The 24,207-nt window shown below is 41.3% G+C and overlaps 1 protein-coding gene across 1 annotated transcript; it reads left to right on the forward strand.

The window, feature by feature from the left end:
- The first annotated feature begins 894 nt into the window (after positions 1-894).
- LOC307047428 (calpain-1 catalytic subunit-like) lies at positions 895-23,627 on the forward strand. Its single transcript, XM_079694398.1, is given in 22 exon segments — positions 895-1,122; positions 2,112-2,365; positions 2,546-2,615; positions 2,789-2,904; positions 3,011-3,144; positions 3,236-3,410; positions 12,248-12,322; positions 12,830-12,915; positions 14,056-14,130; positions 14,309-14,469; positions 15,454-15,632; positions 15,889-15,952; positions 15,955-16,096; positions 16,960-17,008; positions 17,132-17,200; positions 17,343-17,400; positions 17,486-17,547; positions 18,237-18,305; positions 18,434-18,512; positions 19,138-19,254; positions 21,804-21,856; positions 22,003-23,627. Coding segments are annotated over 21 exon segments (2,097 nt in total). The 5' UTR covers positions 895-1,122; positions 2,112-2,128; the 3' UTR covers positions 22,030-23,627.
- The last annotated feature ends 580 nt before the right edge of the window (positions 23,628-24,207 follow it).

Raw genomic sequence — 24,207 nt, forward strand, 5'->3', positions numbered from 1 at the left:
CACTCAGAAAAAATCAGGACATTCTGATTTACAGTTTCAAAATAAAAGACCTTTGGGTACAGGGATGATAGCTCATATATGAGACTTCAAAGGTCTTTTATTTTGAAATCAGAATGTCCCCTAACCCTGAGTGACTAGATGGGATGTCCTGCTATCACCCTGAAGTGAAATGAGTCTTTGATACTGGACAGTTTTTGTTTTATTCTCATCTAAACACAGAGGGATGATTTTTTTTTACTCTACCGTAAGGCATAGGATATTCGCGCACCGCAATATCACGTGAGGGCTTTCCCGAGTGGAGGCTGGCTTGACCGCAGTTAGTTTAGCATACTCAGCCCGACTCAGCCTGGTTGTTCCTGGCCCTAGAACCACGATTTTATGGGGCCATTACATCACCAGAAGTCCCAATTTAAGGGGTCATTTCTCCCCCCAAAAAATGTTTTACTCACTATATCAACAGCCCCACCAAAAATATTTTCCACCAGCCGCCACTGCTTCTCGCCATCATTTGCTGTGGCCAACTGATGTTAACGATCGTAACTGAAAGGCTGCCTGCCAAACGTAAACATTCAGCCAAACTCTCGCAAGAGTTTTACACAAGACGGATCCTTTCTAGCTATAACCCTGTTCATGTGAGGCAAATGCAGGATTTGCTAGCTTGATGCTACCGGCATTTAGCGGCAGTGACTCGACAAATTTCCACTTAAAATGTATCGTCAGCAATGTATGACAAGCAGACTGCTTGTTTAATGTTAGACTCACACCTAAGCTCAATATGATCATAACACGATTGCTTTCATATCAGAGATCAGATGAGGTGGAGCTGCCTCCAGCAATAGTGTAACACTGTACTTTATTACTTTTTAATGTACAAATACTTTGTTACTGTACGATATCAATATCAATAATCCACAGCTCCTCTCTCTGCTCCTCCCCCGCAGCATCCTGCCAAGGCAGTAAACCTATGGAAACACTACAGTAGGTGCAGTTCTAAAAGGAACATCCCGTCCTGGCAGAAGCAGCCTGAGGCGTTTAATACAGGTTTAATACAAAAACTGGGGCGTCTTTTATCATACTTGCTCTTTCACCAAGACCCAACACTTTCTCTTTCCAGCTGGTGAGGTAAGATTTTTTGTAGTTAACATGCCAGGTAACAAGTCGATTTACACTTTCTCAAACGGTTTAGCAACTGATATTATAGTTGTAGTCCCAGTTCTAACTGTTCCTCCTTAGAGACACTACAATGGTATTAGGGGCCTGCACTATACATCTCAGTATAATGGGTTATTTTTGTATGATTGTTATTTAAGTCTTATTTTAGTCCTTTCTATTTAGTCATGCGTTGGTTTTAAGTGTTCTTTTTTCACAAAGCTATGTGGCAGCGTAAATGTATAGTCTTTCATTCTTTTCTTTTTTATATGATATGCCATTAACGTGGCAGCTACAACAAACAGCAAAACACAGAACAAAAAATGTCATGTAATACCAAACGCTACTGGTGTGATGATGGTAGGGTGTGTGCACCCACACATACATCGTAAGACAGGTATCAACATGCATATTGACTTTTAGGGTCCAAATGTCCTGGCATGCCGGTCTTTGCAAACTCAGATAATGCTAATCTTTTAGTTGGTTTAGGACACAAACTAATATGATAGGAATGTCTTAAATGTTACAGAGGACAACAAATAGTTGGATTTTTTTCCTTTGGAAAAGTCTGTGCATTAAGTGCAGTTGGACATATTTTGCCTAGCAAAATAAAAGATCAGTATGGGGGTCTTATGAGGATAGATGAAGGCGTCTCACAGTGTTTTTCATGTTTTTTGTTTCAAACTTGAAGTCCAAATGCCAAGGAAAGCCTTTGGATCAAATTGAACATTTTCATGCTAATTATTTGTCGTATTTATCTAAATCTTACGTTGGTTATAATGACCTGGTTTAATCTGCTGTTTGTATGCCCCACGCCCATGGCACGGTGGACAAAGGAAATGAAACAGCTATGGATGATGGGCGATGTGTCAACTCTTTCTATTATATTTCACATCAACATCCAAAGCCAACTTTTTTCAAAGAACCCTTTCTCATTTTAAAATGCTCCCTTTTCTGAACAGAGTTCAAACGCTACAGAATGCCTCATCCAGGTGTTTGTGTGAACATCATCAATGCCCGTCACCTGAAAGATGGTAACGGGACCATCACTAAGCCTCAGAAGTTTCTGGACCAAGACTTTGAGCAGTTGAAACAGTACTGTATTATTAAACGGGTACGGTACATCGACGACATGTTCCCCCCTGACGTGAGGTCCATCGGGACTGGGTTACTGAAGGCTGATGACCTGAAGCGAGTGGTGTGGCTGAGACCACATGTGAGTGTTTCAGCTTTCAATTTCAAATCACATGTTTCTCTCTGCTAAATGTTCAACTGTTCATCCGTTCATACGTGTTTAATGTTGATCCTTGTTAATGTTGGGCTGGCACAAGTAACTTGTGTTAGCTCTTGTGCTAGTTGTTCTTAACGAGTAATGTCAATAAGTCCTCTCTTTCAGAAAATGGTTCCCAATCCAATGTTTGAACTTGATGGGGTCTCCAGGTTTGACTTTGGTCAAGGCATGCTTGGTATGGAAACTGCTTTATTTATAACCATAAATCCATAATCCATCAATTGTTTTTCAAGCTGTGTTAGCATTCTCAATAGGTTGTAATCTGGAAACCCTTCTGTTCACATTTAACTGTCATACCTTCTCCTTCTTATACACCTTCCTGAAAACAAATGTCCATTTCCCTCTCAGGAAACTGCTGGTTTCTTGCATCAATCGGAGCTCTGACGTTCCAGAACTTCATCCTTAGGCAGGTTGTTCCACATCAAACATTTAACGAGGACTACTGTGGAATATTCCACTTCAGGGTACATCAACAACCTTGCCTTATGTATATCCTCAATGATAACCCATCTCATCTTATCATATATTGCTATTTAATTATTTATATTATCTCCTTTCACAACTACTCAGTTCTGGAGGTTTGGAAGATGGGTGGATGTTGTCATTGATGACAAACTACCAACTATCGATGGCAGAATGATCTTTGTCCGCTCCAAAGACCCAACTGAGTTCTGGCCTGCTTTGCTGGAGAAAGCTTATGCGAAGTATGGAAAAACAATGTTATGTTTCTCATTCCTGAAATGCATTTTCTCAGAAGTCGATATGTGTAATTAATTTCACGCCCACTTCTGTCAGAGTGTGTGGTTCCTACTCAGACATGAATGCTGGAACTCCTGCCGAGGCCATGGTGGACTTCACCGGTGGAGTTCACATGTGTATTGATCTGACAGAACCTCCCCCACATCTGTGGGAGTTGATGTGCAGAGCTGGCCAATCCAAGTCACTGATGGGCTGTGGTACACCTCAGGGGGTAAGAACGAATATACCATAACCAACACTGACTAGCTCCCTTTGCTTCATGTGCTCAAACTTTTTGGGTTGTCCAATAGACCAAAGCCCCAACTCACCAAAGCATCTTAAGGCTAAAATGATCATGGCCCAAGTACATGTTTAGAATGTCATAGTTAGAAAGATTATTAAAGTATCTTTCTGGCTGCTTTAACGTTTTCACTTGTCACAACAGATAACTGAAAGCATTACTATGGTGATTTATGTGTGTCGATAACTGCCTGTTTACATGTGTACATGGGGACTACCAAGTCTCAATAAATCAGGGGTTTGACACCTTTTTCGGTACCACTTTACAATAAGACTACCCTTATAAAGGATTCATAAAGGGTTTATAATTAGGTTATTAATTAGGTTGTAAACACTTTATTAATCATTAAGAAACATTCATAAACCAGTTCTAACATATTTTTCATACATCAACACAGGCTCACTATTTGGCAAGATGACTAAGCCTTATATTGGCTACTTAGCGAGAATCAACTCGGTGAACAACAGATACCAAGGAAGCTGGCTGATGATGAAGAAGAAGTAAGCTAGGTAGCCAATATAAGGCTTAGTCATCTTGCCAAATAGTGAGCCCACATTTATCTTTCCTGCTAAGCCTTATATTGGCTACCTAGCTTACTTTGTCTTCTTCATCAGCCAGCATCCTTGGTATTTGTTGTTCACTGAGTTGATTCCCCCCCCCTCCATCTTGATGTTTCTTGGCATCTCTTATGACCATTTATTTACGAGTTACTAACATTTATAGTAGCCAAAAGGGAGCCTTATTGTAAAGTGTGAAACAAATCACCATTTATTAATGAGTTACTACCATTTCTAATAAGGCTTAGCAGTGCAGATAAATGTGGGCTCACTATTTGGCAAGATGACTAAGCCTTATATTGGCTACTTAGCGAGAATCAACTCAGTCAGCAACAGATACCAAGGATGCTGGCTGATGAAGAAGACGAAGTACGCTAGGTAGCCAAGCGGAGGTAGCAGTTCCAGCAGAGAGCCCCAAACTTTCTTTTCCCTGGCCACATCAACCAGCTCTGACTGGGGGATCCCAAGGCGCTCCCAGGCCAGCAAAGAGATATAATCCCTCCATCTGGTTCTAGGTCTACCCCTTGGTCTCTTCCCAGCTGGACGTGCCTGGAACACCTCCCTAGGGAGGCGCCCAGGTGGCATCCTAACTAGGTGCCCGAACCACCTCAACTGGCTCCTTTCGACGCGAAGGAGGAGCGGTCCAACTCCGAGTCCCTCCCGGATGACCGAACTTCTCACCTTATCCCTAAGGGAGACACCAGCCACCCTGCGGAGAAAACCCATCTCGGCCGCTTGTACCCGCGATCTCGTTCTTTCGGTTATGACCCATCCTTCATGACCATAGGTGAGGGTAGGAACGAACATGGCGCGGTAGACAGAGAGCTTTGCCTTCTGGCTCAGCTCCCTTTTCGTCACAACGGTGCGGTAAAGCGCTGCTCCGATTCTCCGACCCATCTCACGCTCCATTGTTCCCTCACTCGAGAACAAGACCCCGAGATACTTGAACTCCTTCACTTGGGGTAAGGACTCATTCCCTACTTGGAGTGGACAGTCCATCGGTTTCCTGCTGAGAACCATGGCCTCAGATTTGGAGGTGCTGATCCTCATCCCAGCCGCTTCACACTCGCTTGCGAACCGATCCAGTGAGTGCTGAAGGTCGCAGACCGATGAAGCCATCAGAACCACATCATCTGCAAAAAGCAGTGGTGCAATCCTTAGTCCACCGAACTGCAGACCCCCTCCCCCACGACTACGCCTCGAAATCCGATCCATGTATATTACAAACAGGATTGGTGACAAAGTGCAGTCCTGGCGGAGGCCAACCCTCACCTGAAATGGGTCCGACTTACTGCCGAGGACCCGGACATAGCTCTCGCTTTGGGAGTACAGAGATTGGATGGCCCTGAGTAGAGACCCCCTCACCCCATACTCCCGCAGCACCTCCCACAGTGACTCCCTGGGAACCCGGTCATACGCCTTCTCCAAGTCTACAAAACACATGTAGACTGGATAAGCGTACTCCCAGGCCCCCTCCAGGATCCTTGCGAGAGTAAAAAGCTGATCCGTCGTTCCACGACCAGGACGGAATCCGCATTGTTCCTCCTCAATCTGAGGTTCGACAATCGGCCTGACCCTCCTTTCGAGTATCTTAGAGTAAACTTTCCCGGGGAGGCTGAGTAGTGTGATGCCTCTGTAATTGGCACACACCCTCTGATCCCCCTTTTTAAAAAGGGGAACCACCACCCCGGTCTGCCACTCCTTCGGTACTGTTTCCGACTTCCACGCAACGTTGATGAGACGTGTCAACCATGACAGTCCCTCAACACCCAGAGCCTTCAGCATTTCTGGGCGGATCTCATCCACCCCCGGGGCTTTGCCACTGTGAAGTTGTTTGACGACCTCAGTGACCTCCCCCCGGGAGATTGGTGTCGATCCCCCGTCACACTCCAGCTCTGCCTCTAACATAGAGGGCGGAGTTGTCGGGTTCAGGAGTTCCTCAAAGTGCTCCTTCCAACCAGGGCTCGAGCTTAAGGACGTCCCGTCGTCCCGGGGCCGAAAAAAATAGTGTCAGGGAGGATACAAAATAATTTTGGGAAGAATTTGGGACGAGAGTTCAAATAAAAATACCCTGCTAACTCTACAAACGGCGATGAAAATGAAATCGACTGCACGTTGTGTGTAGCACACAGTTATTAAACCTCCTTGTCAACATAAACACACAAAACATTTAGCAACCCGCGAAACACACACACACACACACACACACACACACACACACACACACACACACACACAGTACGTAAGCTGTGCCCATGGCTGTCAGCCAGCCGCACAGCTGGCTGTGCCCGCGAATTCCTGGCCCGCAAATTCGCGGATCTATCTACGGTAGGCTATGTACTGAGTGTGTTTATTTCGCGGGTTGAGTGATGTAAAATGACAATGGTATCCCGTGGAGGAATTCTGAAATGTTTTACCGTTACATCACAAAAACGCACAGCAGAACCAGACCCTGGAGCGCCGGCCTCTTTATTTACTTACTCCTCTTCATCTCCTATGGGTAATTAGGCTGAGATGAGAACCCTCCATCGTATTTAGTCCTTAGCAATATGCTGCGCCTCTCCCCATGTATGGATGGGTACCGAGCCCCGGTATTAAACGGGCTCCGCCCGGGCCGGAATTATTAAAGACAGTGGTAACGTTAAGCTCCGACGTTATCTGACATTTTATCGGTACTGGAGACATTTAAAAAATATATGTCATATGTAGTATTGCTACATAAACATTATATCGCAGTTTTAGTTTATCCATCTCCGTTTCTAATATGCAATAAGACTATCAATCAATCAATGTTTATTTATATAGCCCAATATCACAAATGTTACATTTGTCTCAGTGGACTTCGCAGTTTGTACAGAATATCAATATGACAATACGACACCCTCTGTCCTTAGACCCTCACATCGTACAAGGAAAAATTTCCAGAGAAAACCCCACAGTTTAAAGGGAAAAATGGGAGAAACCTCAGGGAGAACAACAGAGGAGGGATCCCTCTCCCAGGACGGACAGACGTGCAATAGATGCCGTGTATAAATTGAAAAGATAATACATTTGCAACATAGGTAGTCCAAATGTTTGGAAATGCATGTGTGTATAATAAGAAGATGAATCCACGAGGATATCCATCCAGGACTTATGATCCAGGACCACAGCCACGACTCAAGATCCAGGACTCGCAATCCATGACACAGGACCGCAGGATCATCCATGACTCCGGATCCCGGCATATATAGACACCAAAAAGAAAGAAATTTGGGGAAGCTGGGTTAATCGGAACATGAGAGTACACAGGTATAGACAGAGACAAGGAAGAAGTAAGATGTCCCCCGACAAACTAAGCCTATATCAGCAAAACTAGGGTCTGAATCTAATCAGCCCTAACTATAAGCTTTATCAAAAAGGAAGGTCTTAAGCGCACTCTTAAAAACGGATAGGGTGTCTGCCGTCCGAACACAAACTGGAAGCTGATTCCACAAAAGTGGAGCTTGATAAGAAAAGGCTCTGGCTCCCACTGTACTTTTAGAGACTCTAGGAACAACCAACAACCCTGCATTCTTGGAACGCAATGCCCTAGTAGGAAACTTACGTTTCCGGGAGCTGTTGATAACACTATACTGGTCAAAGGCAAGAGGTCATTGATTTTGTTTCTAAGAGTAACAATTTTATCGTTAAAGAAGCACATAAAATCATTACTACTGAGTGCTATGGGAATAGAAGGCTCAGTCGAGCTGTGGCTCTCTGTCAGCCTGGCTACAGTGCTGAAAAGAAATCTTGCATTATTCTTATTCTCATCTATTAATGAAGAGTAGTATGCTGCTCTCGCTTTACGCATTGCTTTCTTATATTCATTGAGAGTAATATGCCAAATTAAACGAGATTCTTCAAGTTTAGTGGAACGCCATATCCTTTCAAGTTGTCTCGACTTTTGCTTTATTTTGCGGGTTTCGGCATTATGCCATGGAGCTAATCTATGTTGTTTTATTTTCTTCTTTTTCAAAGGAGCAACAGAGTATAATTTTATTCGCAGCGCATCTGTAGCACTATCAACAACATGATCAATTTGGGGTGGTGTACATTTTGTATAAGTTTCCTCCCCTACATGCAGACATGCTATCGAGTTAAGTATTGGTGGAATATCTTCCTTAAATTTGGCTATAGCACTAACAGATAGGTTTCTGCTGCAGGAGCTTTTGGCTAATGCTTTGTAGTCTAGTAACAGTACTTCAAAAGTTACTAAGAAATGGTCGGATAAAGCAGGATTATGCGGTTCGAATAATAATTGCTCAATTTCAATACCATGAGTCAGAACAAGGTCAAGAGTGTGATTATAGCAGTGGGTTGGTTTATTTACACTCTGACAGAAACCAACAGAATCTAATATAGAGTTAAATGCAACAGTAAGGCTATTTTTATCATCGTCAACATGAATATTAAAGTCACCTACGATAATTACTTTATCTGTTTTAAGTACCAAAGCTGATAAAAACTCAGAGAATTCTGATAAGAATTCTGAATAAGGACCTGGTGCACGGTACACTGTAACAAATAAGATTGGCTGCAAAGTTTTCCAGGTCGGATGCGTAAGACTGAAAATGAGGCTTTCAAAGGAGGTATAATTTAATTTTTGTTTAGTATTGATAAGTAAACTTGAGTCAAAGATTGCTGCAACTCCACCTCCTCGGCCCGTGCCTCGGGCAATATGAGTATTGATATGGCTGGGTGGAGTGGCCTCATTTATGCTGACATATTCTTCATGTCTCAACCAAGTTTCAGTGAGACAGCATATATCAATATTATAATCTGATATTAAATCATTTACCAGTATTGCTTTAGATGCTAGAGATCTTATGTTTAAGAGACCACATTTAATCTTCCTGTTTTGTTGCACTGTAGTAGTTGTTACATTTACTTTTATTAGGTTATTATGTATGACACCTCTATTAGGTTTTGCCCTAAATTCTCCTTGGGCAGACACACACACCGTTAATATTGGGTATTTTATTGGGGTCGGGATTCCTATGGATGACTGCCTAGGAGAGAGCGCAGAGAAGCGTGTAAGACTGCGACTCTGCCTCCTGGTCTCAACTCCAGTTTGTCATGGATTAAGTCCACAGAGCCCTGAAATGTTTGCCGAAATGAGATTTGCACCTTCCAAAGTAGGATGAATGCCGTCTCTCTTAATCAGACCAAGTTTTCCCCAGAAGGCTATCCAATTATTCACGAAGCCCACATTGTTTGCTGGGTACCACCAAGACAACCAGCGCTGAAATGATGACATGCGGCTATACATGTCATCATTGATCAGATTGGGGAGGGGACCAGAGAAGATTACGGTGTCCGACATTGTTTTAGCATAACTACACACCGACGCCACATTATCACAATCCTACTGTATTTACGTTTATTTTTAGCCAGCAGTCTAAGATGCGCCTCAACGTCGCCCGCTCTGGCCCCCGGAATGCATGTGACTGTGGACGCTTCGATCTCTAAATTCATGTGTCTCATAATAGAGCTACCAATAACCAGAGTTGGCTTCTCAGGGGGTGTCTCGCTGAGTGGGGAATATCTGTTAGATACGTGAACGGGTTGGTGGGGACCTGCGGGTTTCGCGTTATGCCCCTTCTGAACAGTCACCCATTCTCCCTGCTGCTCGGGAGTTGCCGGGGGACGGCTAAGAGGAGCTACCTTTTGCCGGTCCGCACCGGCTAACATGGGCTTTACTGTAGCTGAGTTATTTTCTAAGATGCGGAGCCGGGCTTCTACGGCTATGATTCCCGCCTCCAACCTAACAACTATACTACATTTAACACATGTATCGGTACCAGTAAAGGAGGTAGGGGAGTAACCAAACATGAGACAGTTAGAGCAGGAAATAGCACCCGAGGGTGGGGAAAGAGCCATGGCTAGCTATCAAGCTAAAGTAGCTACCGTTAGCAAACCCGAAAAGAGTGTAGGCAACTGTGGAGTTACAGTCGCTAAGAGAAGGAGAGTTTGTGAATGCTTAAGCTGTAGTAACGTGTGATTACAACGTCAGGCAGTTGCCGTGATCAAGAGTTTTAAAACGATCGATTAAGTTAAGATAATAAGCTATCAGCAACAGAACAGGCACACGGGATACCCGGAGATGACAACAACAACCGGAAGTTACAACATGCTTACCGCAATAGTGGTCCGATTCAGTTTTAGTTTATCCAACTCCGTTTCTAATATGCAATAAGACTACAACATGAGTCTATGATGTATTTTCGAGCTTTCCAATCCAGACGAGATCTCTCTCTCCCGTCTGTGTGCGAGGGGGCGGGGCAGTTTGTAAAGGTCTCCTGAGTGTGTTACAGACTGTCATCCTGGTTAGTGGTTACTCTGGGTTCTGTCTTCAGGACAGAGTGTTGGATTTTTTTGTTAATTGGACGGGACTTGATTTGATTCAATATTAGAGTCATTTTCTCGTTTGTGTGTTTGTTTAAATATATTTGGCCTTTGTTCATGTGATTGACTGATTTACTCAAATAAAAAGGTTGATGAATTATCATCTAATGATTTGTATGATGTTTTATTTATGTTAAAGGTCAATTTGAATGATTTTAACTAATGATAAGTAGTAGAAAATCTAATATTTTAAATTCGGGACGGTCCACATTAATTTCGGGACGGCTTAGATTGTATTTCGGGACGGTTCCGGGAGGATGGTGAAAAAAGTTAGTCGAGAGCCCTGCTTCCAACGCCCTAACACTCCATCAGTTGAGGTCAACAACGTCCCATCCTTACTGTACACAGCTTTGATGGTTCCCTGCTTCCCCCTCCTGAGGTGTCGGACAGTTTTCCAGAACAACTTTGGTGCCGCCCGAAAGTCTTTTTCCATGTCTTCTCCGAACTTCTCCCACACCCGCTGCTTTGCCTCGGCTACGGCTGAGGCTGCTGCCCTTCGGGTCTGTCGGTACCTTGCAACTGCCTCGGGAGTCCCCCGGGATAACAAATCCCTGAAGGCCTCCTTCTTCAGTCGGACGGCTTCCCTGACCACCGGTGTCCACCAGGAGGTTCGAGGGTTACCGCCCCTTGAGGCACCTAGGACCTTGAGACCACAGCTCCCCGCCGCGGCTTCGGCAATAGAGGCTTTGAACACCGACCACTCTGGTTCAATGTCCCCAACCTCCACAGGAATGCCAGAAAAGCTCCGCCGGAGGTGTGAGTTGAAGGCCTCCTGAACTTGGGCCTCCTCCAGACGTTCCCAGTTCACCCGAACTACACGTTTGGGCTTACTAGGTCTATCCAGAAGCTTCCCCCGCCACTCGACCCAACTCACCACCAGATGGTGATCAGTTGACAACTCCGCCCCTCTCTTTACCCGAGTGTCCAAAACATACGGCCTCAGGTCCGATGATACGATAACGAAATCGATCATGGACCTTCTGCCTAGGGTGCTCTGGTACCACGTACACTTATGAGCATCCTTATGTTCGAACACGGTGTTTGTTATGGCCAATCCATGACTAGCACAGAAGTCCAGTAACAAACCATCACTCCGGTTCAGATCAGGGGGGCCATCATGTGGGGCCATCATTGCCCCACATGTGCGTTGAAGTCTCCCAGCAAGATTAAAGACAAAATATGCAACAAAAAAAAAAGTCTAATGATGATATTTGGCCTCAAATCATCTGAGGCCTGGCGCCCCCCCTGTGATCTTTGTACTTTGCTGAACAGTATGGGTGAACTAGAAAATTCAGAGAAATGTTGACTGTGTGACTGAAACTTGGGTGTGCGTCCCGATGCTACCCCTGCTGAGTTTGTATTAATAGCATTCGTTGTATTGTTAAGGTACAACAAAGAATATCCATTAATTTTAGCTCACTTTTAGCTGACTATTTTAACTGTTTATCTATTACATTTTTGGATTCTTGTACCCGATTCCTGCATCGTTTCTGAACATCTTTTGATCACCACTTGATCAATCCGACAGGCGTGTTCAAAGATTAAAGCGTTTCCACGGCAATGCCCTGCCAGTGAATGAGAGACAGCCTGTCAGAGGATAATATTGTGCTGCATTATTGCTTCAAAGTAAAAAACTGTAACTCCAATCAGCTAAATATCCTACCCAGAGTATTTAGGATACCAGATGAACACATCTGATGACTCTCCTGTTTACTTAATTCACAGAGGGATAAAGCATTATGCACTATTCTGACTCCAATAATAACATGTATCTAAATCTTCTAGGCCACATCTGACAACACGGTTTTACCAAATGGAATCGTCCAAGGACATGCCTACACTGTCACAGGTGTGAAACAGGTGAAGTTTTTTTAAATTATATTATCATTATATCCAGTATATATAATTTAGGTCCTGCAAATGTCTTTTGTCGATATTCAGAGTTTTGAGATAATAAAAGCTTAAAGGTGCAATACACAACATTCAGAGCATATCTATTATTCTCAGCTGGGATTGCTTCCTCACGGCTCTCACAGTGCTACAATAGAGCTGCCAACGATGCTAACAGTGCTAACAAAGTACGCGACCAATGTTAAAGCGGCCTTATTCTGCTTATTGGGGTTTTCCCTTCCCTGTAGTGTTATATAGGTTTTTGTGCACGTAAATGGTCTGCAAAGGTTAAAATCCCTGTGTTTCTCTCCCACACCTTCAGCCACCCCCCCCCCCCCCTATATGCACATTACCATTTATAGCACCTTTAGGTTGGCCTCTACTGTATACTCGTAGTAAAGACTTTACAAATTACACTTTAAGTGTAATTATTTTCATTTCAAATAACTGTGTGTTTCCTCTGGTCATGTTGAGCAGATGACGAGCCAAGGGCAACCGGTACACCTGGTGCGTTTGTGGAACCCCTGGGGCGAACGAGAGTGGATCGGAGACTGGAGTGACAAGTAAAAATGACACAGTGACTGTTTCACAGAGACATTGCTTTGATCTGTTGCCTTGGGAAATAAACTGAGATTCCTTTTCAATGACAAAATAGTATTGCATACATGTTTATTGTAGCACAAAGGCAAATTACTACATTAGCTATGTTCATCATGTTTTAACACGCTTGTGGAAATTCTGATTAGAGCAATGGGATCCTTTCTGAAGCCTTTCATTGCAAACTCGCACAACCATTTTATAACAACCTTTAATAAACTGGTTGTACCATTTTACAGCAGACCATTGTGAGGGATGCCAAGTTTTGACAGGTCTTCTACGTTCATATCTCTAAGGCTTTATCAGTTGTAATGAAAAAAAAATGACACTTGAAAGTTAGACACACTGTCACGATCTGTCTGTATTGTATTTTGTCTTGTCTTTTGTTTCATGTTTTATTTTGAAAGGTCTTCACCTCCTGTCTTGCCTGTTTCTGTCTGCGTTGTGTCTTGTCCAGATCAGTCTTTGGTTTTCTGTCTGCGTTGTGTCTTTTCTAGATCTGTCTCTGGTTTTCTGTCTGCGTTTTATTTTGTCTTGTTTAAATCTGTCTGTGGTTCCCTGTCGTTAGTTTCCCTGGTGTGTCTAATTTACCCGATTGTGTTCACCTGGTGTCCCTGTGTTTTCTCCTCCCTCCTCAGCTGTGTCTTGTTTGTATGATTAGTCTTGCGTGTATTTAAGTTCTGATTTTTCTGTCTGTCTTTTTCGGTTTGTCTTGTGATATGGCTTGTTCCTCGGTGAGTGTTCTGTTCAGTCTTTGTTTAGAGTTTAGCCTTGAAATAAAGGAGTTATTTTGTCACTTTAATCTGCATTTGGGTCCTGCTTCCTTCACACACCGTAACACACACACTCATTGCAAAGTCTTAGTAGTTATTTTAACTGCAAAATTGTTGAGTTTAAGCCCAAGCGGAAATACTGTATATTTCTTCCTCAAAAACTCCCATACTGTCAGTATTTGCAACAGTGCATCTGTTCAAAAAATCCCGGCCACCCCCACGAGGCGCACATTTTGGAGCTTGTGCCCACTTCAAGAAACATTACTTGACTCTTACTGTAATGTGAAGGAACATGTATAATAAGGATGCTTCGCTGATAAATCTTCTCTTAAGGTCTCCTTTGTGGCAGACCGTGAGTCCTCAAGAACGCGAGATGTGCCTTTCTGTGGCTGATAATGGGGAGTTCTGGTAAGTATCCCTAAATGTAGATTTGACAAAGTTAAGTCATCTCTTTCTACAAATACAGAGTCGCAACGAAAAGCGCTGATTGTAAACATTGTCTTACTTAAGTATTTTTCCTTTGGTGGATGAAGTGAATGAACTAAAACAACAATGAGTCATCTAAAATGATCTCTGATGTCACCAGGATGACCCTGGAAGACTTCTGTAGGTTCTATAGTGATCTGGACATCTGCTGCCTGTGTCCCGACTTCCTTGAGGAAAATACATCTTGCCACTGGAAGACCTCCTTTAATGAGGGCCGATGGGTTGCAGGAACAACTGCCGGAGGATGCATGAATAACATGGGTATTTACAATCTGGATTTATTCAAAACTGCAGAATGTGGAGACATGATTTGAGCCAATTCGAAAATGTAGAGATTTGTTGTGATCTTTTTTAAATTGAATTGTAAAAATACATAATTGAATCGCAACTTAAAGGTATTCTATTATGCAGTTTTTTATGTATTTTATTCATTCAAAGAGTCTAACAAAGTGTCAGAAAATGAAACCCTTTCTTTTCCTCCAACGGAGCTGATCCAGATTTACTGCGGTCATGACGACATTACTAAAATGTGGGCTGGCTTTACTTTGAACTCCTGGCAACGTTCCGCCCCAACCTATCAGGAACGTTTCTGTATCAGAAACAATGCGCAACGTGTTTTGGGAGTAATATGGTCTGTGTTTACATTAGCTTTGCCTCCGTTGCTCGTGCTGAAAGTTGAGAACTTTTCAACCTTTCAAGCGTCGACGGAAGCGCCAGCCAATCAAATCATATGCCAGTGCAAGCGCTAGCCAATCAAACCGCATTCTTGTGTGTCCGGGGCGGGAGATTAATGTGATATATTATATAGCATAATAAGTGAACTTTATGTATAATATTAAATTCTAATTGTCTGGCTTTAAAATCCCCCCAACAAGCCCTCACTAACGTGATTTAACGTAATGTCAGGGATAATGTGCTGCTACAGGGTATAGCTCACCTGGAATGGGTTATTTTATCATTAATGACCCACCTATTACAGGGCTACTTACTAAATGATTGAACAATTTCACTCACAATATTGATTTAAAAAATCATTTAATTTATTCAATCCAAGTCAGTCACATCATGATCATGTTCCCTTGAGTGTTAACCTCCTGATCAGATCCTTGATCAGAGCGTCCTGAGCAACCTTCTCCTATCGAAAAAGGGCTGAAAGTCTAAATTGACCAATCAGAATCGAGTATTCAATTAAGCCGTGTAGTAAACTAATAGACTTTTTTTTATATATATATCTTTGCCTTCCAGACCTTTTCTGGACAAATCCGCAGTACCAGGTCAAGATTGATGAATTACTCAGGGAATGTTCTGGGAAACAGGGTGAGAAGAACATGCTGGTATCTCTGATGCAAAAGCCTGACAAGAGAAACAGACGCCTGGTCCAAAATCTCCACATTGGATTCTCTGTATTTGAGGTCAATATTACACATTTTGCATTTATAGTATGTGGCTCATGACATTCTACAAAGAAAACAACATTCATTAACTAAGAGCCTGTTTTTTTAGAATGTTGGTATACGTCAAACTTTAAACACATTTATTTTCCTCTTATTTATTCGAAGGTGACTGAAGAAGTAAGTACGATTTTTATCCCGATCCTCATACACAGTTCATGCCCACCTAAATTGTAAAGCTATAATATAAAACAACATGTTTATACATTATTTATGACTGGTTTTACAGTACAAGTCACTGAAGGGAAAGTTCCCAGCCTCTTTCTTCAACCCGAACAGACTTGTCTACCAAACTAAACCTACGCAAATGCACGTGAGGTGATGGGGTTCCTGGTACTAAAGCCTGGCGAGTACCTGATCGTACCGTCCACCTTTAATCCCAATGAGACTGCCTCCTTCATCCTGACCATTCTCTCCAAGGCAGAGACCCACATCCAGTAAGCATTCTAAATTTACAATAACTATTTTTAAAGGCTTGTACAAATATATACGCAACACATAATATGAGCCTATTAAAGAGTAAGCAGTGTTGGGGAAGTTACTTGAACACTTCAATCAATTGATAGCGCATTAAATCTACATTACAACTGCAAAGCACAGAGAATCACTGATTGAGTACTCCATCACACCTGTTTAAGGCATACTTCAACCCTTAACTGATCATGTGTATCATCCGAAATGATATCAAAACATTAGGTTACTTGCGTATCATATTCCAATCGCTTGTATATAGATTCTTATTGCACTATTTCACTATTTTCGTATTTATTTACTTCTCTTTTTCTGTTTTATTGTGTTACACTGTTGGAGGAGCCTGTGACCTAAGATTTTCATAGTCATAACTACACTGTAGCTATGTACGTATGACAAATAAAAGCCTTGAACCTTGAACCCTGGTTCTCAATTACTTTGCGTGAGACGTCTGACCAGACAGCTCTTATTTGGAATGGTTAGCTATTAAAAGGGTGAGTGGGTTAACCTACGATCAGCAGCCAATCAGGATTTGGGTTTGCTTCCATTCAACTGGACCTTTTACTGATTGGTAAACTGCAGAGGCACCTTTTATTCGCTCATTTTGAAGTTACCATCAGATCGGTGGTTGATGTACAGATTATTATTTAGGGGTTGAAGTAATGCGAACAAGCTGAGCCCAACATTTATTAAAATAACAGTGTTCATAGGACTAGTAACTATTATGTCAAATTGTAACACCTTACACTTCATTTACTATCTCTTGCTGTTCTTGTTGACCAGAACTGGCCACAAGCAATGTCCTGATGTCTCTTGTCTTTCCTTTCAGTGAAAATTCTGATGGCCATGACCACGAACATGAGGAAGCTATGGAAGAGGTGTGCAAGATTTCAATAGATTATATTATGATGTTAACATTTGTAGCATACGAGACAAAACTGTATAATTTGAACATTATTGCATTGGTTCATCTCGAGCTGAAAGCACTCAATATATTGCAGGACAAAGGAACTGAAAATGAGGAGAACGACGAAAATAAGAGAAACTTTTTCCGTCAATACTCTGACAAGGTAATTGATGTAGACCTTTTATGCAGAAAAGGACAGTTACAGAGACTTTTCCCTTTCTTTAAATATAAAGGTAACCAAAGTTATTTTTAACTCAACATGTGAGCCAAATACTAAATAAGTATTTTCTTGTTCTCATTCCCAGTACGAAGAAGTGGATGCTGAGCAGCTCCAGAGGCTTCTAAATGAAAACATTCTAAAAGGTTTCAAATATTAAAGTCTTGAGTAGCACGCACTCAGAGGTTTTAGCTAAATTAAAAGTCCTGTTTCTTTTCTACTTTTATTTAGGAGACATGAAATCTGGAGGCTTCAGCATTGATGTCTGTCGCAGCATGGTTGCTCTGATGGATGTATCCTCTAATGTCTTATTCCTTGAGTATTGTTGTATAGAATACATTGCATGCTTGACATTTTTCTCCATATCGTTTTTTTTATTAAGGCGGTCTCTCACAGTGAATGCGGTTGCATAAAACACAGTGTTGAGTACCTGCCAAAACCTGCCTGCCCTTTTGCTAGTTTCACACTCATGAACACATTTAAAGGTCAGGCATGACACAGCATGTAGTACAGGGTTAGGTTGGACATCAATCCCTGGCAAACTGAATGGGGAGGAATTTGTTTGTCTGTATAAGAGGGTTGCACGCCCAACGTCAAAAGAACTAAGTATACATGAAAAGCTGACTGGTGGTTTCCGAATGGATCTAATATGTGCTCATTGCCTTCATATCAGCAAAAGCTATAATGAGGTACGGGCATTCTGACTCTGATTTGTCGGTGAAGGATCAGGAATGGGGTAATGGTATCAACGCTTTTAAGGAAGGGAGGCACGTAAGACATTGAAACAAATGCTATAAATGAGAACATCAGTTTACATACTGCTTAAGGGGAAATCTCTCACAGTAAATGTAGTAGTAGTAGTAGTGTACCTGCCAAAACCTGCCTGCCCTTTTGGTAGTTTCACACTCATGAACAGATTTAAAGGTCAGGCTGAGACATGAAACAACATCTAGTAAAGTTATATACCTTCATTTTTGGTTAGACATCAACCACTGGCAAACTGAATGGAGAGGAATTTATTGGCCTCTGGAAGAAGGTCGTCACGTACAAGGTAAAAATAACCAAGAAAAGGTTTATGAAAACCAACAACTTTGAGTGATAGAGTTAGATTATTTCCTGATTGAGAGTTCATATGTTCTTACTGTGTTCTACAAAACCCACTGTCTTCTGTTTTACCAGGACATTTTCTTCCGCACTGATGTTTCAAAGACAGGAACACTGTTACTGAGCGAGCTGAGGAATGCTGTCATGGCTTCAGGTAACAATCAGCCTAATTTCGTATGTGTTCTTTTTTGCAACTAGGGCTGTTGTGGATCGTCTTTCAACTGGAAGATTATGGGTTGGATCCCAGCCCCTGCAGTCAACATGTCGATGTTTTCTTGGGCAAGATACTTAACCCCAAGCTGCTCCGGAATGGCATGGCTAACGGATTTGTCAACATTTTTGCTTTTGTGTATACACTGGGCTTTAGTCTTAAGTCTACACTGAAAGAAATGCATTTGGCCTCCAGGCACAAAGTATAAAAGTTGCAGCAGACAAGTTTAAGCATGTAGCAGAGAATCTTAAAGGAAGGATTTGGTAAAGTTTTGACAAAGTATAGTACAGCATGCTTGTCTGTCAACGAAAGAAAAACAAAGCTTTACTCCGATTGTGTAATGTGAATCCCTGCTTTTGTGTTTGACTGACATTTACCTTGAACATTGAATTACTTAAACCCACTGCTGCCCGTTAGCATTTTGTATAATCCAAATGTTAACACAGAGTCGAAGAAAACAAACCCCAAAAACAAGGCAGGCAGTTGGTAAACGGTTTCTAAATCATAATAGTTTTTTGCGGCCCTAATCAAGCCATACCTAAATTCTTGTCCTATTTTTAACGGTCAGGAAAGAGGGTCAGCGATGACATGCTGAACTTGTTGGCTCTGCGCTATGGAGCCTCCTCTGGACACATCACCCTGGAGAGCTTCATCAGTATGGTGCTGCGCTTCGACTGTATGAGCCGTAAGTACAGATGGGTAACCGATGACGCGAAACAACACTAAAAAGTACCTAAACACGTATTACATTTAACTTTGAGTCTCTCTCTTGTGCTGTCACAATTTGAAATGACCTCAATAAACAAAACATGGACTACCAGGTTTACTCTTGTGGTTTAAAGTGACAGTTCTCAATTAAATGTTGAATGTGTACTGTAAATTCTTTTGAGCAGTAATACTGGAAAACACAGAGAGGCTCCCGGAAGCTGGAACTGCAGTCCTGAAGGGTTATTGAGCGCTTAACCAAGGGACCAAACAATGTAAATACAGAGAAGATAAAGTGTTTACGCTGTATGCCAAAGTCAGTTTTCATGCACAGCCATTCTGTAAATGTTTTTGCCTAAGCAGTAAACTGAATCTAGGGTTAAGTTATTTTGATACTTTACAGATCGCTGTCTCTCTATCTCCCTGGCCTTACATGGCAGAGAACACTGGTCCAGCCTAATTATTTTCAGCTAAGGGCTAACAGTTCTGCTCGACTCTGTTAAGTTGACTACAAAACTAAAGCTGGGCTGGGTGGGACTCAATTGTAAACAACAGGAACTTTTAAGACTTCAATTTAACACAAAGCATGGCAAGGAAAGGCAAGGCAAATGGACCGAACCAAACTTTACAGTACAACATACAAGAATCCGACAAAGACTAACTAAAAGTAGAACTTAAATGCTGAACAAAGGAGAAGATAAATGCAGGAATACAGAAGGTCTGATGGTTTCAGGGCTAACGAGGAATGGGTGAAACTAACAAGACCAGGGCTGCGGTCGAATAGTCCGTTTTGCTTAGGAACCTTCCTAACAGAGTGAAATGACCCGAAAGTACCTCAGTGGCAGCCATGATAAGAGCCGTTCAAATTGATGATAGGAAAGAAGGTTTCAAACTTCCTTTATAACCTTCTTTAACTTAGGAACCACTGGACCTCCCTTGACGAAAGGAAAGGAGAAAATGCTGCCCCACAATGCCTTGCGGCCGCAGCATTTACCGTCACACAACAGTCGGCCGTTCACGGAAACAACCGATTATGACCGAGAAATGATATCATGAAAGTTAAGGTGCTTATTAAGCATTTTAAAAAGTATGTGGGATCTTGCCAAAGTGCTTTGTTTTGAACGTTCATCAGCATTATAATCAAAAGGAGAAATATGAACGTTGAGTTTTTACTGAAATTATCAAATAAAGTCAACATTTCACAGTCTTTACTGAGCTGTGTGGGGTTTTTTAAACTTTTAAAAGATGTTTGAATGGTAATATACACAGTGATAGGTGTTAAAGACTAACGTTTATAATAAATACATTTGTATTGATTTTAAGATCTTTTCATAGTTCATACAATCATAGGTATTGGGATCATTTGAATTAATGTGGACCGGAGGGAGAGGGTGACGAGCAAAAGTTTCACTTTGCTTTTTTATTTAAATTCCAACTTTGGTCATGAAGAATATGTTTCTCTGTTGTTCATAAAGCAACAGCATCAGAGCATGGTGCAGAGTCTCTAGATGAGTTTACAGTAGTCCCTCTTTCTTATTATACATCCATGTTGTAGTCCGCTGTATAGAAAACTGTAGTTTCCATAGTTTCCCCATAGCAGCAGACGCACATTTATGACGTCTGCTGGCGCATCATTAACACGTTGGATAGTGAAAGTGCAGTCGGATTCTCAAATCACTCTTCTCCTAAGTCCTTTTGAGTTCTCCTATCCACTATCCCTTAACCCCGTGACGTTTCACACAGAGGTCAAGGGATTGACGATAGGAATAAACGATAGGAGCTGATTTTTGGACTATTAGACCGCAACCCAGGACAGACAATCAAAACAGGCGGGGAAACACACAAAGACAGGAAGTTAAAAACAGACATGACACATGCACAAAAGGTTTTTAAAAAAACAACTCAAAGTAATCATATCACTCAGATTGACCCCTTTATTCCAGATCGGATTTTTTGAATGGCAGTGAAATAGAAAAGGAAGGGGATACATCAACACAAGCTACATGTGTTGCACTGACTGGAGACCACTCACACTACCTCAGTGTGACAGCAGACCTAATTGATTAAAAATGGCAACTGCACTTGTTTGCGTTAGGTGTGGTGAAAAAAGAGGAAATACTTTTTGTTTAACCATGCTCCAGTTTCTTGAAGTTACACAGGAGTGGGGGATAGTGGACACGGTTACCACTGTAGGAACAGATAGTGCTCGCAGTATGTTAGCGGTAGCAACATACTGAGCATATGTTCTGTGTAGCCACATTATACAGAGGGGGACCACAGGGGCTCTCTGTGACAGCGGTTTGTCAATATGACAACAATTCAGAAATCATGTTATGATAAAATAAAATACCCTCTCTTTCTTAACAGTTTGTCATGCATTTTTTTATGACGACACCACCCGGGTATTTGTTTTATCCCCCCCCAAAATACAAGTAAATGCTAGAATTTCTTGACACCCTGACAGATACAGTTACTGTTTCATTTACAGTTGAGTGAGTGCTGTAATACAATGTGTGTCTTTCTCAACAGAAATCTTTGGCCAGTTGTCTAATGGGATGAACATGACTCTTCTTGAATCAGAGGTTATTATTGGCAGAAAATAATTTCTGTTTCAATACAATTCAATATTAAGAGTTTGTTCTAGAGAATGTTGGATTCTGGTACTACACTTGTACTTTTCTGTGATGAAATGCAATGAAATAATACTTTCCCCTTCCTTAATTTTCAGTGGATGTACCTTTCGATGTACACTTAAACTGAAATGGCGGCAGGATGCACTTGGAATCACATAAAGCTGAAGAAAAGTTGTGTATTTCTTTACAATCCTATGTTCATACAAATGTATGTTCACACAGAAAATAATCATTTCTGTTTGAAGGTTTGAGGTAACTTTAGGTATATTTCTTAGGGTTTAGGGCAAATATTAGATGAATAAACATTTTCTTTAGGAATTGGTTTTGCAAGCTTTTCCAAAAAGTGAGAGACAACCCAATGCAAGCTGACAAGAACATGCATGACATATTTTGTATACGCAAACCCCGAAAGGAAGCATTGCTCTGGTTCTATTGACAAATAGCCAATGAGATGTTTTCAATTGGACTGATTCAGAAAATAATTTCTGTGGCAAACAAACGTTACACTTTTGGTTTTTATGATTTGTGTGTACATACAAATTGGCGTAAGTAAAAAGTTAATGTTAGGCTACAAACCAACAACACACAACATGACTTCATTTTACAACCACTTGCAGATTTTTAGTAATGTCAATTACCTGCTCGGAACCAGTGTTTTTTGAAACACAAAACAGCTTTGGAAAAACACAAGTGGGGTATTTACTGACATATTTGATGTTGCATAACAAAACATTAAAATCTCTAACCTGTGTGAACAAAGGAGAAATGTGCGCTGATGTTCCAAAACCTACAAGTGTCTGTCACAGCTGTCATCACCCGAACACTCCCCTGCAACTGCCAATTGGCCTCCGCCCAGTTCTGGATTAGCCATAAGGTGGGCGGTGTAGTCACTATAGCAACAGAAAACGTTGTCTTTATGGTTGTCACTCTAACTAAGCTTAGACTTCTTACGTTAGTTAAAAATACTGTTCAAACTGAAAATCAGATTTCAATCAATGTATTACAGATTTGATCATCAAAGCGCAGTTTTATTAAAAACAGAACTGGAAGATGACCACAACAATTGTATCAAATCAACAATTATGGGTGATGGGTGTTAAGAAAACTGTGATTTTAACATATCTTATATCTCAATATATTTGTGTTATACTATGACTGGATTTTGTGTGTTTTTAGCCATGGTAGCCTCTGGTTAGTCCTCTATTTTATATCCCAATAACTATTTGATGGATTGTCTATATTTATGTTAATATTCATGGTGCCACCAGTATGTAGCATAATACATTTGTTGATTACATTTCTTAGGCGGATGGATTTTCAATTAAATTTGGTTCAGACATGCATTCTCCCTGAATACTTAAAAAAAAAAAATGCTATTCACATTGGTGATCCCTTACCTTTACATCTAGCCCCATCATCTGGACATACTTATAATTGTCCAAACCACATTTTTGATATATATATATTTCTAACTGGCAAATCTAAATCTTGGCATGCTAATATGCAAATCAGTAATAGCATATTAACATTGGGACAATGGTATGCTGACATTAGCAATTAGCTCAAAGCACCACTGTGCACAGCCTCAGACTGGTGCTAGCATGGCTAATTGTCAAGTCTAATAGCTGATCTTCATGATGGGATACTTCTACATTTTATGTTTTTGGTGGGAATAGACTTTGTACTTTACAAAATAAAGACATTTTCCAAACAGTATAAATATTTCTTTCTTTCTTTGCAGATTTCTTTAAATATAAATCCCTTATTAGGAAAGAGGCTCCTTGAATGTGGCACACAGATAAATCGTGGCTATCGCAGGACTATCACAAGCAATCCATTTGACTACAAATGCATCAATTACTCATTTAATTGAGAAGAACCACAATGGGTGTTTGGTGTTGAAATGGACCTGCGTAGCAACAGCTGAAACTGCAGCAAGCAACGTAACCTATAATGCTGCCATATTATACCGTTTTTGTGGGATTTTCTTTTCTTCACCAAACAAACAGTGCATTATGTAAACTAACGGCTATTTAAAGAGTTAACATTCTGATAATAAATTAATATATGATAGTTGTTATCAAGACTAATAAAGTTGAAAAATGACATCACTATTTATTTTTATAACAGTCTTTTTAACGTGGCATGATTTTACTTCTCTAAATGCACAGAGCAGCAACAAACTATAATGTGGGTCTTGGAAATCTGTACCACTAGATGGCGACAGATGACCTCTTTTTTAAAACATGACAATTATCCACTGCCACCCAACACAGCCTTCACACTGAGACATGATCTCT

This window comes from Notothenia rossii (genome assembly GCF_949606895.1).
Source record: "Notothenia rossii genome assembly, chromosome: 7".
NCBI classification, from domain to species: domain Eukaryota; kingdom Metazoa; phylum Chordata; class Actinopteri; order Perciformes; family Nototheniidae; genus Notothenia; species Notothenia rossii.